The sequence below is a fragment of the Bos taurus genome, chromosome 6 (genome assembly GCF_002263795.3).
Source record: "Bos taurus isolate L1 Dominette 01449 registration number 42190680 breed Hereford chromosome 6, ARS-UCD2.0, whole genome shotgun sequence".
Lineage (NCBI taxonomy): Eukaryota > Metazoa > Chordata > Mammalia > Artiodactyla > Bovidae > Bos > Bos taurus.
In genome coordinates this window covers 111,163,101-111,177,856 of record NC_037333.1, presented here as the reverse complement: position 1 = coordinate 111,177,856, position 14,756 = coordinate 111,163,101, and the positions used below count along the sequence as shown (strand labels likewise).

Genomic DNA, 14,756 nt, shown 5'->3' with positions numbered 1-14,756 from the left:
CCCACTGGCTTCTTTCTTAAATGCCAGAAAGGAAGCAGAGAAGGAACATAAGCTCTTGACATGTCAACCTGATTTCAAGTCTTGCTTCTGCTTCTCCCAAGACTGGTAGCTTTAGTTTTTCTTGTTTAAAAGCAGGAGGAGGGGTCCTTGCCTCACTGTTACCTGTCTCTTGGAGATGAAGGATCTGACATCCCAGAGGGACTCTGCAAACAGGAGCTGTTATTATTATGCTTGATGTGTGCTTGGGGCGGGGGGTCATGTATGCAGTTGCCAGGGGAACCAGCTTCCAGAGTCAGCCTGCTCAGCTTTGAAGAAGCTTATTCGTTGGCTTGACTCTGACTTTAGAATCTTCTAGAACCAGTTTTTATCATCTCTCTCTTCATGTTCCCTCTTGACTTTCTAATTCACAAAGTCCTCCAGAATTTTCTTCATTCGGGTTTGGGCTCATCACCTTTCTCTTTGTGCTGTACTTTATGCCCTGCACAAATTTGTTAACATTTTAAGTCTGTTTGGACATGTCCCATAAATGCTTTCCTTCAAGTAGACACAGGCCTCCTTGGCCTTTGCAGAGTCGTGCTGACCTACAGTTAGGCAAGTTGTTCTATAGACATTGACCTATGACCTAAAGCAGGGCTTTGCAAACTGTAGCCCCTGGACGCCCCCCAGCCTGCTGCCTGATTTTTACTTGATTAATTCATTAGTTTTGGCCATGGCCTGTGGCTTTTGGGATCTTATTTCCCAGCAAGGGATCGAAGCCAGGTCCCCAGCAGCGCAACTGCGGAGTCAGAAACACGGGGCTTCTAGGGAATGTCCCTCCTGCTGCCTGTTTATTAGAAGCAAGGCTCTCCTGGAGCAGAGCCTGGCCTGTCCTGTGTACAGATGCCCTGTGGTTGCTCCCGGCTACAAGGGCAGAGTGGAGAGATTCGGACAGAGCGTGGTCCCCAAAGTCGAAAAATACTTCTTATCTGGCCCTGAACTGATAGAGTTTGCCAACCACTCATCTAAACCAGGCAAATGAAGCCACTGTTGTGGGGCAGGTTTTACTCTGAACAACCCACCTCAGAAGGGTCGTGTGGCTCTGTCACACGTGAGTAACTGCCCATCAGAGCTCCAGAAGATGTATTCTGGTTTTCTTCTTCAAATTTTCTTATACCCAGATACGTGAGGTGCATATCGTTCCCCGTGTCTGGTGTTTTTTTCTTGAATGAAACTGTCACAGAGTAAGGTCAGATTTGATGGCTGACTTGGCGTGGGGGTGCGGGGGCAGGGGGTGGACACAAGGATCATGTGATCTTCTGGTTTCACTTACTGGGAAATACGTTTGTTCACTAGAACGCCATGCACCAGCAAATGAAGGGGCTTCAGTACAGGACCAGTGGACTGAAGGTAAGGATGTGTTTCCCTTCTCTGTCTTGGGGTCTTGTTACAAAAGTACACGTGGACTTTCAGTGGTGTTGGGTCTTATTGGCAGTTGGCAGTTATTTTAAGTAAAATCAAGCCTCAGTTATCCACCCATTTGAAACACCGGACTGGGTTTCCCCGTCCTCCCCTTTCTAAAAGACTTCTGTAAGCGCAGACTGCATCCTGTCACATCGTTGTCGGCTCAGCGGGAAGCCGTGTGTGGGCGTGGGCAGTGTGCATGTGGGCGGCCGTGGGCCACACTCACAGAGACACTGCAGCGCCACAACAGCCTCCCAACCTCACGGCCTTCTGCCCACAAGCTTCCATTCTCACTGGGAAACCGGCACAGGGCGAGCCCAGCCACATGCCCTCTGCCAGGTTCATCGCGGAGTGGGGACACACACCCATGCCCTGGGAGCCAAAGCCGGGAGGGCATCACTAACCACGAACTGCTAGTACAGTCTCCATTGGCAAGTCAGGGTGCTCTGGGGTTGCGTGAGCTGTATTTGCATCGATACACAAACTGTCTGATGAAAGCCCTGTGTCTCTTGACACCGTGTCTCCTGTTGCTGTGTTTTGCAGGTCAGAGTGTCCACCACCATTTTCTTTTTGAATTCTACCCAGGACTTTCTCACCAGCCAGCTGTCCGAAGTTGTTGTTGAAGTAAGTTGTCATACCGGGAGGGGGGTGTGCAACCACAGCCTCGTGCTTCCCTAGGGAGTGGTGGAGTCATTTTAACGGTCTTGTCGCTCTTTGCTGTCTTTCCAGGAAAGTAAGCAGTTCGGGAATAAGATAATAAGCTACTTTGAACGTTATCTGCAGTGGGTCGAGATGGCCGTAAGTGGCATGTCTTTGATGGACCTAAGGGGGCTGTGTCTGGGGACAGTCATTTTCTAGGATAAAACCAGGATTCAGAAATTAGACAGGAGATAAGTAAACCTTGAGCCTAGGGGCCACGAGTGGAGGAAACCATAGGAAGTCACCCCAGCGCTGCCCACCCTGGGTGTCTTCCCGGGGCCGCGTCACGGACGGCTGACCCCCACATCCTACACCCCCACCCCGCCCCACCCCGGCTCCCTCTGCTCCTTGCTCTAGGAATGCTGGCCACCTCCACTGTCTCCCTTGCTGAACCATGAGCTCCTTACTGTCGGGGCCATTTGCAGCTGTGGTTTGTCCACGCCTTGGGCAGCACTGAACCTGCAGTTCACACGTCATTGGTGTATTTGTGGACTCGGTTCTTAGACAACAGGAGTTTTATTTTCTCAAGATTCTGGAGGCTGGAAGTCCAAGTTCAAAGTGTGGGCATGTTAGTTTCTTCTAAGGCCTCTATCCGTGACTTCTCCTGTGTTTCCACAGAGTCTCCCCTCTGCATGAGTCTGTGTCCCAATTTCTTCTTCTTTTATTTAATATGAAGAGTGGTCCTGCTGGATCAGGGCCGTCTTAGCGACCTCACTGTAACTGAATTGCCTCTTCCAAGACCCCTTCTCCATATATGCTCACATTCAGAGGTACAGGGAGCTAGGATTTACCCTGGGAATGCGTTGTGGACAAAAGTCAGTCCACAAAACTGGATCTCCATGAATCGGTTGGTCGAGAGACGTCGAGGAGCAGAGTGAAGTTTCCAGCGGCTCACGTTGCTCCCAGCACACGGCCAGTGGATAACTTAGCATCTCACAAGTGCCTTTTGTCACCTTGGGCTCTGGGCCCGTCCCCACCGAGGACTGTTCCACAGGGGGTGGGGCTTACAGCTGAGTCACTGGGGGAGGGGCGGCCGGCCAAGAGGAACCCCAGGAAGTCTAGTGAGGCGGGGAGACTTAGGCCACCCTGAGCAACCAGGAGCCCTTCCGGCTCTGCTCCCAGCCCTTCACTGTCGGAGCGCCCTCCTCCTGCTCTCCTGACTCACCCCGCATCCCAGCCTCAATCTGATTCCAGGAAACCTTCACCCCTCTCTCTACATGATGCCCTGGGCGTGCCACACCTCCTCCTCCCCAGGGCCCCACCCTCTAGACCAGCCACCCGCCTCTCTTCCAAAGCCCAGCTTCCTGAGGTCTCCGCTGCCCCCCACACCCGCCCCCCAGAGCTGAAGCCCTCGGGATCTGCTTGGTGCTGGCCCGCCGGGCACACCCAGGGTAGGCAGGGGGGTCAGGACTGCACTGCCTTCACCACCATCGCCTCCTTGCGTCTCCTCACTGGACAAGGGACCGCACGGCGGTCACACGTAATCCCTGGAAGACGAAGTTATTTCCACGTCATGGCGAGTGTCCCTAGTGCTCCTGAAAACATGGGGGGGTGTAGTTTTTTCGAATTCAGGTTCCTTCTTTTCCAGATATATGTCCGGGAGTGGGGTCGCGAGACCAGATGGTAGCTCTGTCTTTAGTACTGTTTTCCGTACTGTTCTCCACAGTGGCTGCACTGTTTCCATCCCCAGCAATAGTCCAGGGCGGGCTCCCTTGGCCCCACGCCCTCCCCAGCACTTATTATGTGTAGACTTGTTGATAATGGCCATTCTGACTGGTGGGAGTTAATAGCGCATTTGCAGTCTTGATTTGCATTTCTCTACTAATGAGAAATGTTCAGCACCTTTTCATGTGCCTGTTGTCCATCTGTATATGTTTTTTGGGAAAGTGTCTATTTAGGTGTTCTGCCCATTTTTTGATTGGGTTGTTTGTTGTTGTTCTTTTGGATTGAGCACTGCAAACTTATTTTGGAAATTAAGCCATTGTTGGTCACATCACTTGCAAGTATTTTCTCCTATTCCATGGGCTGTCTTTTCATTTTGTTTATGGTTTCCTTTGTGGTGCAAAAGCTTTTAAGTTCAATTAGGTCTCATTTGTTTATTTTTGCTTTTGTTTACATTACTCTGAGCCTCAGAGTCTAAGGAAATGGATCCAAAAAATATTGCTGCGATTTATGTCAGATGGTCCTGCCTAAGTTTTCCTCTAGGTATTTCATAATATCCAGTCTTACAATTGGGTCGTTAATGCATTTTGAGTTTACTTCTGTATATGTTGTTAGAGAATGTTCAACTTTCATTCTTTTAGGCCTAGCTGTCCAGTTTTCCCAGCACCCTAGTTGAAGGGATTGTCTTTTCTCCATTGTGTATTCTTGCCTCCTTTGTCATAGACTCATTCACCCTAAGTGGGTGGGATTAATTCCGGACTTTTTGTGCTATTCCACTGGTCCATATGCACCCTTCCCCAGTTTTTTATAAAACTAACTTTGAAAAAGCCTATAAAGAGAGTATACAGATTTGTTTGAGCTAGGAGAAACATAAGGTTATTAATAACATGAGTTGCCTTGTCATGTAAAGGTGGACGATAACGGGGGAGGTCAGTCAACCAGTAAAGCAAAGGAAATAAGACACACCCCTGCCCTGAAGAGCTATCTAATAGCTTAGTGTACTCACTCCAGAGGTTTTTGAGCGAATGAATATAGTTTTCTTAATCTGATGGGATTGGGGCATCTGTCTGTGATTCATTAAACTTGTTTACTCTAACCTCAGTAATGAGTACCTTATTTTCTGTCTTCTTAGACTGGGTCTGCAGGCAGGTCTTGCCCGTTTTGTAAATAAAGTTTTATCGGCACACTGCCACACCCATTTGTTCCTCTGTGGTTGTTTTCACCCCACCGTGGCCGAGTGGAGCAACAGATATGTCTCTGCCTAGCCTGCAGAGCCTAAAATATTTACATTCTGGCCCTTTGTAGAAAAAGTTGGCCAACCCCTGTTGTAAAACATACATGTATTCATTACTTAACTTTCCATTTTCTTCCCACATACTTTGTCAGATTATGAAAGGGTCAGGTAAGAAATTCAGACTGAGACATTGTGCTGGCCACGTGTACTCTTTAATTCTCTCCAGAGTCTACCCAGTTGGGTCTGACTATTCCAAATAACAAGTGTTGTTTTTTAGCTGCTCAGTTGTGTCTGACTCTTTGGAACCCCAAGGACTACAGCATACCAAACTCCTCTGTCCTTCACTATCTCCTGGAGTTTGCTCAAATTCATTTTCCCTTGAGTTGGTGATGCTATCTAACTATCTCATCCTCTGCCACCCACTTCTCCTTTTTTTCCTGGAGGCTTCCTTGGTGGCTCAGTGGTAAAGAATCCACCTGCCAATGCAGGAGACACGGGTTCGATCCCTGGGTCAGGAATATCCCCTGGAGGAGGAAATGGCAACCCACGCCAGTATTCTTCCCTGAGAATTCTCATGGACAGAGGAGCCTGGTGGTCTGTAGTCCATGGAGTCTCAAAGAGTCCAACACAACTTAAGGAATAAACAAATAACAAATGAGGGAACTGAAAACCGAGGCTCAGAGAGAATTGGGGTCTTGTTTTCGAGTACATGCTTTCACGTGTCGTAGAACTCATCCATAGAACCAGCTCTCAGCTCCTTATCCAGGGGGCCTGGAGATCCAGAGCTGAACGTTGTGTGGGATTGTGTGGGTGTGGCTCCATCAAAGTTTGCCTATGTCTCTTATGTCCATAGATCACCCAGCAATTTGCAGCCTGCAGACCGGTGGCCACTGCTCTGGATTCAGCTGTTAACGTCTTTCTGTGCAGCTACATCGTCGACCCCCTGGTAAGAGTTTCATCTTTCGAAGGAAGACACAATGATGCTTTCCCCGAATGATGGTTCATGCTATAACAGAAAACAGGCTCCTGGAGCTCCAGGAGGCCCAGTGGAAAAAGACTGTTCCTGATGCAGCGGCCATGGTTTCGGTGCCTGGCTGTGGAACTGAGATCCTGCATGCTAGGCAGCCAAATAATGGTAATAGTAAAGAAAAAAATTTAAAAAGAGAATAATAGGCTCTGCTTGGGTCTGTTACAGCCGTAGAATTCAAGACCTAAGATCTAAACTGTAGATGAATTTGTTGTGATACTAATAGTCCTCCTGCTTATCTTCATTCCTTGGTAGAATTTTATATACAGAAGTCAGGAGACCCCCATGAAGAAATCTTTTTGTTTGGCCGCACCATGCATCATGTGGAATCTTAGTTCCCCGACCAGGGATGGAACCCACATGCCCTGGGGTGGAAGGCAGATTCTTAACCACTGGACCACCAGGGAAGTCCCAAGAAAACTCTTCATTTGTCTGAAATAATTAGAAAGGGACATCAGTGGTGTGCAGATTGCCAGTATTTCCAAGGACTCTTAGTGAAGCTCTATATGTAACCCTAGAACTGCAGCAAAGTTAGTTTAATTGGTGAGTGAGCAGCCCTTTGAGATGCTCCCATTGGGCCGGTGAGTCGAGGTTCATCAGTTTTATTCCTGGCTCCGGATCACTCCTCGCTGTACACCGATGTCTCCACGAGTCCATCCTCAGCCTCCTTTCACTGAAGGCACCTCGGTGGCTGGCCCAGGACCACTTAATACCACTGGGTCCTTGACATTACCCACGAGGGCCTGCATGACTGGCCGCACCTGTACCCCTGCATCACGCTGTTGACTGCTCCAGACACTCTTGTTTTCTTTCATTTCCTTAAAAGCATCTGTACCTCCCCACCTCAGGGCCTGCCTGTGTCACTTCCTCTGCCTGGAAACTAGACACAGGTTCGCTTTCTCTCATTCTTCCCCTCCAGACCTCTACTCCACCTAGCTGACGCCTCTAGGTCTTAGAATATAATGGCTGAGAACACAGACTCTGAATTCAAATTCCAGCTCTACATTTCCTGAACTCTGTGACTTGAAAAAATGATTGAACTTTTCTGAGCTTGTTTCGATGCTTCAGAGGGAGATGATATGGAAAGCCCTTGACACTTTCCCTAGTACATTAACACACTCCATAAATGTTCACTATTATTAGCTGAGCTGAGGTTCAGTTTTCAGATCTCAGCTGAAATATATCTTTTTTTTTCCTGGAAGCCTTTTCTGATCTTCCCAACTCCTTGCTTGTTTACACACCCATGGGACTCTCTGCTTTTAGAGATGCTGTGCTGTCTATACTGGGCAGTGGTGTGTCTCTCTAAGACCTGTCCCCTATCACATACACTAGACTTTGACTCCTACAGCACGTGTTTTTGTCACTGCTGCGTGCCCGTCATCAGGAGTGGTACCTGGCACAGGCCGTAAGGATGGATCGAGAGCTGCCTGCCATCGTGCGTTCACATCACTCCATTCGTCCATCTCCCTGGCCCACGTGTCTCTGCAGGGATGAACCTTCATCCCCAGATGGATGCAGACATCACCCCCCGCCCCTGCCTTGGCCTCCTGGCTACTTCTCTCCTCTTCTGACTTTGTACCCTTGTGTTTGCTGCTTCGAGCCCTTGCTGACGGCTCTGACTGAAGCCCTCATCAGGGCAGCCCTCAGTTAGACTGGCTCATTCCAAGTTGGTCTCCTGGCATCCAGTCTCCACCGCCTGCCTGCAGCCAGTCAAATCACCCAACTAGCAGGCGCCTCTCCCAAATAATTGGGGACCACCGGAAGGGAGACATGGAAGATGCTCAGGAAGACTGTAAGCGAGAGCTTTATAGAAGGTGGTTTAAAGGGGAAGGAAGAGTTCTGACTGTTGTCTCTGCTGGGAAAATAGACTCCAGGCTGGCAAACATGTTTGTTTTAATATCTTGATTGTACCCAGAAAGATTGAGGCAGCTTCCAGTAAAAGGTATGATTGTCATAAAGCTCTGCTGCTGCTGCTGCTAAATTGCTTCAGTCGTGTCCGACTCTGTGCGACCCCAGAGATGACAGCCCACCAGGCCCCGCCGTCCCTGGGATTCTCCAGGCAAGAACACTGGAGTGGGTTGCCATTTCCTCCTCCAATGCACGAAAGTGAAAAGTGAAAGTGAAGTCGCTCAGTTGTGTCCGACTCTTAGCAACCCCATGGACTGCAGCCTACCAGGCTCCTCCATCCATGGGATTTTCCAGGCAAGAGTACTGGAGTGAGTTGCCATTGCCTTCTCCATCATAAAGCTCTAAAGACTCTCAAAACAGTGTTGAAAGTGTAGAAATTTACCAATAAAAGAATGTGTGGGAAAGGAGAACAGATTTACTGGAAATTCTGGGCCAAGTGATGGAACCATGTCCGACACTAAGCCTAGCCAGGAACAAAGCAGAAATGCAGTGGCCGAGGTCTAAAGGTCTGGTGGTGGTTTTTTTCAAATGTTTATGTATTTATTTTTGGCCATGCTGGGTTTTCCTTACTTTGCACAGCTTTCTCTGGTTGCAGGGAGCAGGAGCTAATCTTTATTGTTTCGCATAGATGCTGTAGCCCCTCCTGTTGTGGAGGCACAGGCTCTAGGCTCACCAGCCTCAGCAGTTACAACACATGGGCTCAGTGGTTTCGGCTCACGGGCTTAGTTGTTCCGAGGCATACAGCATCTTCCCGGACCAGGGGTCGAACCTGTGTCCCCTGCACTGGCAGATGGACTCCTATCCACTCCTCTCCACTAGTGGGTTGGGCCACTCTAGGGTTCCAGCATTATCCTAAGACAGGGAGGCGGCAGGCGGTAGGTTTACAAAGCAGGCCAATGTCAGACACTGGCTGGTGTGTGGTACCCACAGGGCCGTGCAGGTCATACATGGCCGTTGTCAGTTCTGGTTGGTGGGTCAGCTTAATAATGTTGGGTGGCATGCCTGCCAGGGCTAGTGGTGTGGCCTGCAGCCAGCTGGGGACGGGGGGCCCACTTAAAGGAAGAACCAGCACTTAGCTCCAGGCGATGATGTCCTGGGGGAACCAGGGCTCGGCGTTGTGAGGTCTGACTTGAGACTCTCCTGAAAAGATGAAAACCGAGGTCTCTATGTGACGTGTGACTTAGGAATGTTGGCAGCTATCTTTTGTTTTTTTTTTTAATTTGCAGCACCATAAGTTTTTTTTTTTTTTAATATTTATTTATTTAGCTGTGCTAGGTCTTTTTCACAGCACACAAGATCTTTAGTTGCGACATGCGAACTCTTAGTTGAGGCATATAGTGGGATCTAAAAGTTTGTTTATTGAAAAAAAAATTTTTTTTAAAGTTTGTTTATTGAAAAAAAGGCCAGATAATATAGGATGCATATGTATATTTTAAGGTGATACAGAATATGTAAAGGAACACTCGAAAATTTTGCCACTGACCTAAGTGGGCTATTGTCTTAATTGTGGTATTTATTTTTTTCATCTTTTTTGCCTGCCTTGAATATGTATATTTTTATAAAAAGGAATTCATTATATTTGTTATTCTGCAGTCTGCTTTTTATTTCAACAGTATATTGTAGAGAGATCTCCATGTCTGTATCTATCGAGCAAAATCATTGTTCATGGTTGTGTAGCAGAATGACACGTAGTTTTGAGGGGATAGCCAGAAATCTATTATGTCTGTAATTTAGAGTAAGGAGAGAGATTCTGGAGTTTAGAGATACGTCTGTAATTTAGAGTAAGGAGAGATATTATATTCTGGATAAACGGCACAGTCTCTTTCTTATAAAGGATATTAGTTTTCAGGAATTTTGACCCAACTATTTTGAATGGGGTTTAAATGATTCTGGTGGTATATCTTCCTTTGATGGTTTTTATTGGTTTAAAGTGACTAAATATTTTTGTTGATGGTGGTTGTTTTGTTGATGCGATTCTAGGCAGAATCACAGAATCTTAGAAATGATAAATGATAGCAGAGGGACAAGGGGTTGGAACGCCAAATCTCTGTATTGAGTTTAGTTGAATGAAGTTGACCATCTAGTGCCTTTGAATGAAGTTGCATTTATATTGAAATCAGTTTTGAGATGCCTAGCTAGCTGTTTTGTGTTGAAACGGAATAGTGGTGAATTTTTTGAATCACCACATGTGACTTATGGAATTAAATAAAGCTTTTATCCATTCCTGTTTTTTTGACTCCATAATACTGTCCTTCCACTAGTTTATATTGTAAAGCCACTAGTTAGCAATATTTAAAACACTAGGATTAAAATAGAACATATGATTGCTTTCAATTTAGTCTGAAAGATTGAATCTAAATTTTAAAATCCATGGAAAGCGTGTTGGCCAGTGCCTGCCCTGAGCAATTGCTCAGTAGGTATTAGCTGATTTTGTGTGTGTGTGTGGTAGAATAAACTTTAAAACATTTTTTTAATTAATTTTTTATTGGAGTATAGTTGATTTACAGCGCTGTGTTAGTTTCTGCGGCACAGCAAAGTGCATCTAGTCAGCTGTTTTATATATAGTAGTGTGTATATGCAGAAGGCAATGGCGCCCCACCCCGGTGCTCTTGCCCGGCAAATCCCACGGACGGAGGAGCCTGGTGGGCTGCAGTCCGTGGGGTCACGAAGCGTCAGACACGACTGAGCAACTTCACTTTCACTTTCAGTCCCCTGACCAGGCACCGAACCCGGGCCTCCTGCACTGGGAGCCCGGAGCCTTAGTCCCACCAGGGAAGTCTCAGCAGCTATCTTTTAGAAAATGCTTTAGTGTTGCTTCTCAGAACAGGATTGAATCCAGCCCGTGACTTGTTCAAGATTGGTTAACTTCATCACGGAATGCTGTTGGCAGCCTCGTGTGCACAAAATCATTGCATCTGTTTTCCTCACACAATAATGTCCTGGGAAGAGATGCTATCATCGCACTGTTCAGATGCAGAGCAAAGTCAGAAAGTTTCAGGAGCCACCATCACACGAAAACAGCTCAGAAAAGGACTGGGGCCCGGGTCTGCACGCAGTCGCACGCCTGTGGCCGGCCGCAAAGGGGAGCCACCGAGGAGGGCCCTTCCTAATTGTTTTGGGTCCCTCAGTGCTTAATCTCGCTTCTCCAGCTTTCTGCATCTGTGCTTCATTTATAAAAATAAATACAACAAGAGGATCAATTCCAGATTTTCAGATAGACGGAATGAACTAGAATAATAGGTTAGCCCTTCAGCGGGTAGTTGGCTCATCTGAAGTTCATGAAATTAGAATTCATTAAAAAAAATGCAAAATTAAATTCCCCTCCCCCCAAACCAGTGTTGTTTTCATTTCTCATCTTTAAGCATCTAATCCTCGTGATTTCCTCTTTCTCCCCCTGCCCCAGAATCTGTTTTGGTTTGGCGTGGGAAAAGCGACCATACTTTTACTTCCTGCTGTCATTTTTGCCGTGAAGCTGGCTAAGTACTTCCGTCGAATGTATTCTGAAGATGTGTATGAGGATGAGCCAGTGAACAAGTAAGAGGCTACGGTGGTTTCTGAGTGGCGCTACCTTCCAAGCACTTGTTAAAAAAGGGCTCTGATGAGGTTGAACTCGACTGCTTTTTAAAGTGGCGGGGGTCACCCCTAATCAGATGTTTCCTTTGTAAAGATTTTCTTACACTTAACTATCTTTCCTCCTGCTTACTCATCTCAGCTGTCTTAATCAGCCTTCTTATTTCTTCTTTGCAGTTCCTCTGTCTCGGGGACTTGGCACTTTACTTTGTAACTGTTTTTACTACTTTTCATTCTGACTCCGTGGCCCACCCTTCACTCTGTGCCTAGTGAACTTGTGCTCAAACTGTGTTCATTTTGACTCTGGTCACCTCCTTCTCGACACCTGTTTCTCCTGAACTTGCTTTGTCAGCATCTGTATTAAAGTAAAAATGTGTGTGTGGGGGCGGGGGGTGCAACTGTTGAGCTATAATTGTAATTATCTCCCTTTTTTTGTATTTGATAGGGTTCAAAGTAAACCCAGGGCTCAAACTGTACCCAGGGTTCAAACTGTACCCATGGTTCAAACTGTACCCATGACAAAGTAAGCCGTTTTTAAAAGCCATATTTCCCAAGATGAGACTGGGGAGGGCTTTATTATTAGAGAATGAACTTTTAAAATTGAATTAATAATATTAAAATTACATAACTGTAACAGATATACCCAGATAAATATAAAGGTTGTTGCCTCTTAAAATAAGAGCTGGCACAGGGTGAATACTGAAGAAATCCTTGTGGGATGAATGAAAATTGTCTGTTAAATTTATTAATAGATAAAACAGTGGTTTATATCTCTGTTTTTTTTAATGGGAAGGAAATGTAAATATACCTTTTAACTTTTTTTTGTAGCTGTAACAAATTGTTCTATACCTTTTAGATCCATTAAGTTGTCTTTGTAATCCATAATGTAAATTCCTCTTAATGATAACGTGCTGTTTTTGGTGTATTTCTTCTGTTACAGTATGAGACATGCTAATACCCGTTCTCGTGTAGAACAAGGCACACAGACAATTTGAGCAGAGTTTGTAAACAGATCCAACTTGACCAGTTCTTGATCTGCAGCGATTCCAAATGTTGGGAAAGTAACCTCCCTTCAGGCGTTCACAGAGTCCAGTGAGATCACAGGGAATGTGTGCCCAGTGGCCAAAGAGAGGAAAGCACGGGTGTTTTTTGTTTTTTGGTTTTTTTTTTTTGACAAGTTGTGCTTTTATCATCTGAGCCATCCATGAAAGTTTAAATATGTAGCACATTTGTTAATTCCCACTTAGCCTTTGGAACAATACAGGAATTTTGGTACATTTCATCGAGTGGGAGCTTGGACCCCTAGTTAGAGAACGTTCAACGAGTATCAATAGCAGATATGTGTGTGAACAATAAAAGAATGATTTCACAATTATGACTCTAATCATTTCATTGCATAATTGACCCAAATGACAGATGTCAATGAAGTCTCTCTATTATTCTCTTAGGGCGCTGTAACACATCACACAAACCGGTTGACTTAGAGCAACGTCTTCTCCACTTTAGCGGAGGCCAGAAGCCTGAAACCCACACGTCAGCAGAGCTGGCTCTCCCAGGAAGCCCAAGGAAGAGTGTGTCTCGGCCTCTGTCTTCTCCTGGAGCTTTCCCTTGGTGTGTCTGGGTTCTGTGTCTCTCACCTCCTAAGGACAGCAGTCATCAGATCAGGGCCCTTCCTAGGCAAGAACGACTTCATCTTCATTTGCCCACATCTGCAAACAACCTATTTTCAAGCATTCACTGAGACCAGTGGACATAAGTTGGCGGGGGGTGGGGGCGGGGAAGGGGCTTCCCTGGTGGCTCGGTTGTAAGGGATCCACCTGCTAATGCCGGAGACCCGGGTGGGATCCCTGGTCTGGGTAGATTCCCCTCCATGCCATCCAGCAGCTAAGCCCGTGAGTAACTACTGCTGAGCCTGCGCTCTCGAGCCTGGGAGCTGCAACTACTGAACCCGTGTGCCGAAACTACTGGAGTCCGCTCGCCCTGGAGCCCATGCTCTGCAACAAGAGAAGCCACTGCAGTAAGAGACGTGGGCACCACACCTAGAGAGCAGCCCCGCTCGCCCCAGCTAGAGAAAAGTCCAGGCAGCAGTGAAGACCCAGCACGGCCAAAAAAATAAATCAATAAAATTATTTTTTTAAAAAGGGGGGGTAGGGAGAGGATATTATTCAACTTGCATAGTCGCCCAACATCCGTAGCAAGCAGCCAAAGAGACAGAGAAGTGAACACGAGAGCTGTACCAGACACACAAAAATTAAGGTAAATCACCAAAATCGAGGATGGCAGAAAATAAAAAATGTTATTAGACATGTACAAAACAGTAACTCCTTCCTGTCTTAGTTTTATCTGTAAAGTTTGTCTGTATTTAAGAGCATGTGACTGACAGTGTCAGAGCTTGTGTCAGTCAATTGCTTCTGCATCTGACCTAGTGACGCCCAGACCCCTCTGACTAGCTGGGTTCCTCCGAGGAGAGAGCTTTTTATAACAACTGATCCTTGGGTCCTCCCCAAAGAGATGCTGACGGATGAGGCTTGAGCACGTGGATTTAAAATTTTTGCCTGGTGATTCTGATGTAAAGCCAACGTTGAGATATACAGCCTCTGATTAATTAAATCAGAATTTCTGAGATGTATCCCAGGGAATTCTCAAGTGTAACCTGGGTTGAGAGTTACTAATACAGTTTCTACATGCATTTCATCTGATTTATTTATGTGTGTGTTTGTGCGTGTGTGCGTGCTCAGTCATGTCTGACTCTGTGACCCCATGAACTGTTGCCCTGAAGGCTCTTCTGTCCATGAGATTTTCTAGGCAAGAGTACTGGTGTGGATTGCCTTTTCCAGGGGATCTTCCTGACCCAGGGGTTGAACCCACATGTCTTGCATCTGCTGCATTGGCAGGTGGATTCTTTAGCACCAGTGCCACCTGGGAAGCCCAATATATAATATATATATATACACACACTCATCAAATGGGCCATCTTGATTTCCACCTCTGACACTGAGCTTCTTGGAGGCTGGAGCTAGCAGACTATATATATGCATTGACCATCTGCACCATCCCAAGTGCTGTACAAGACCCTGGGTGGGGTACGGGTGAGCTAACGGACTAGGTCCAGCCTCCTAGGAGCTCTGTCTCAGTGGTGGACACCAAGATGACCCACTTGATGAGTATATGAGACACAGAAGAATGGAGGGTGGGAGTCGAGGGTGGTGGGAATCA

General features: G+C 46.6%; 1 protein-coding gene across 1 annotated transcript in view; it reads left to right on the top strand.

Moving 5' to 3' along the window:
* Positions 1–14,234, top strand: part of PROM1 (prominin 1) — a 122,878-nt gene extending 108,644 nt beyond the window's left edge. The window contains 7 exon segments of the mRNA NM_001245952.3: positions 1,333–1,386; positions 1,984–2,064; positions 2,170–2,238; positions 5,889–5,981; positions 11,374–11,504; positions 11,986–12,063; positions 12,481–14,234. Of these exon segments, the coding sequence (NP_001232881.2) occupies positions 1,333–1,386; positions 1,984–2,064; positions 2,170–2,238; positions 5,889–5,981; positions 11,374–11,504; positions 11,986–12,063; positions 12,481–12,535 (561 nt within the window). The 3' untranslated portion in view covers positions 12,536–14,234.
* The last annotated feature ends 522 nt before the right edge of the window (positions 14,235–14,756 follow it).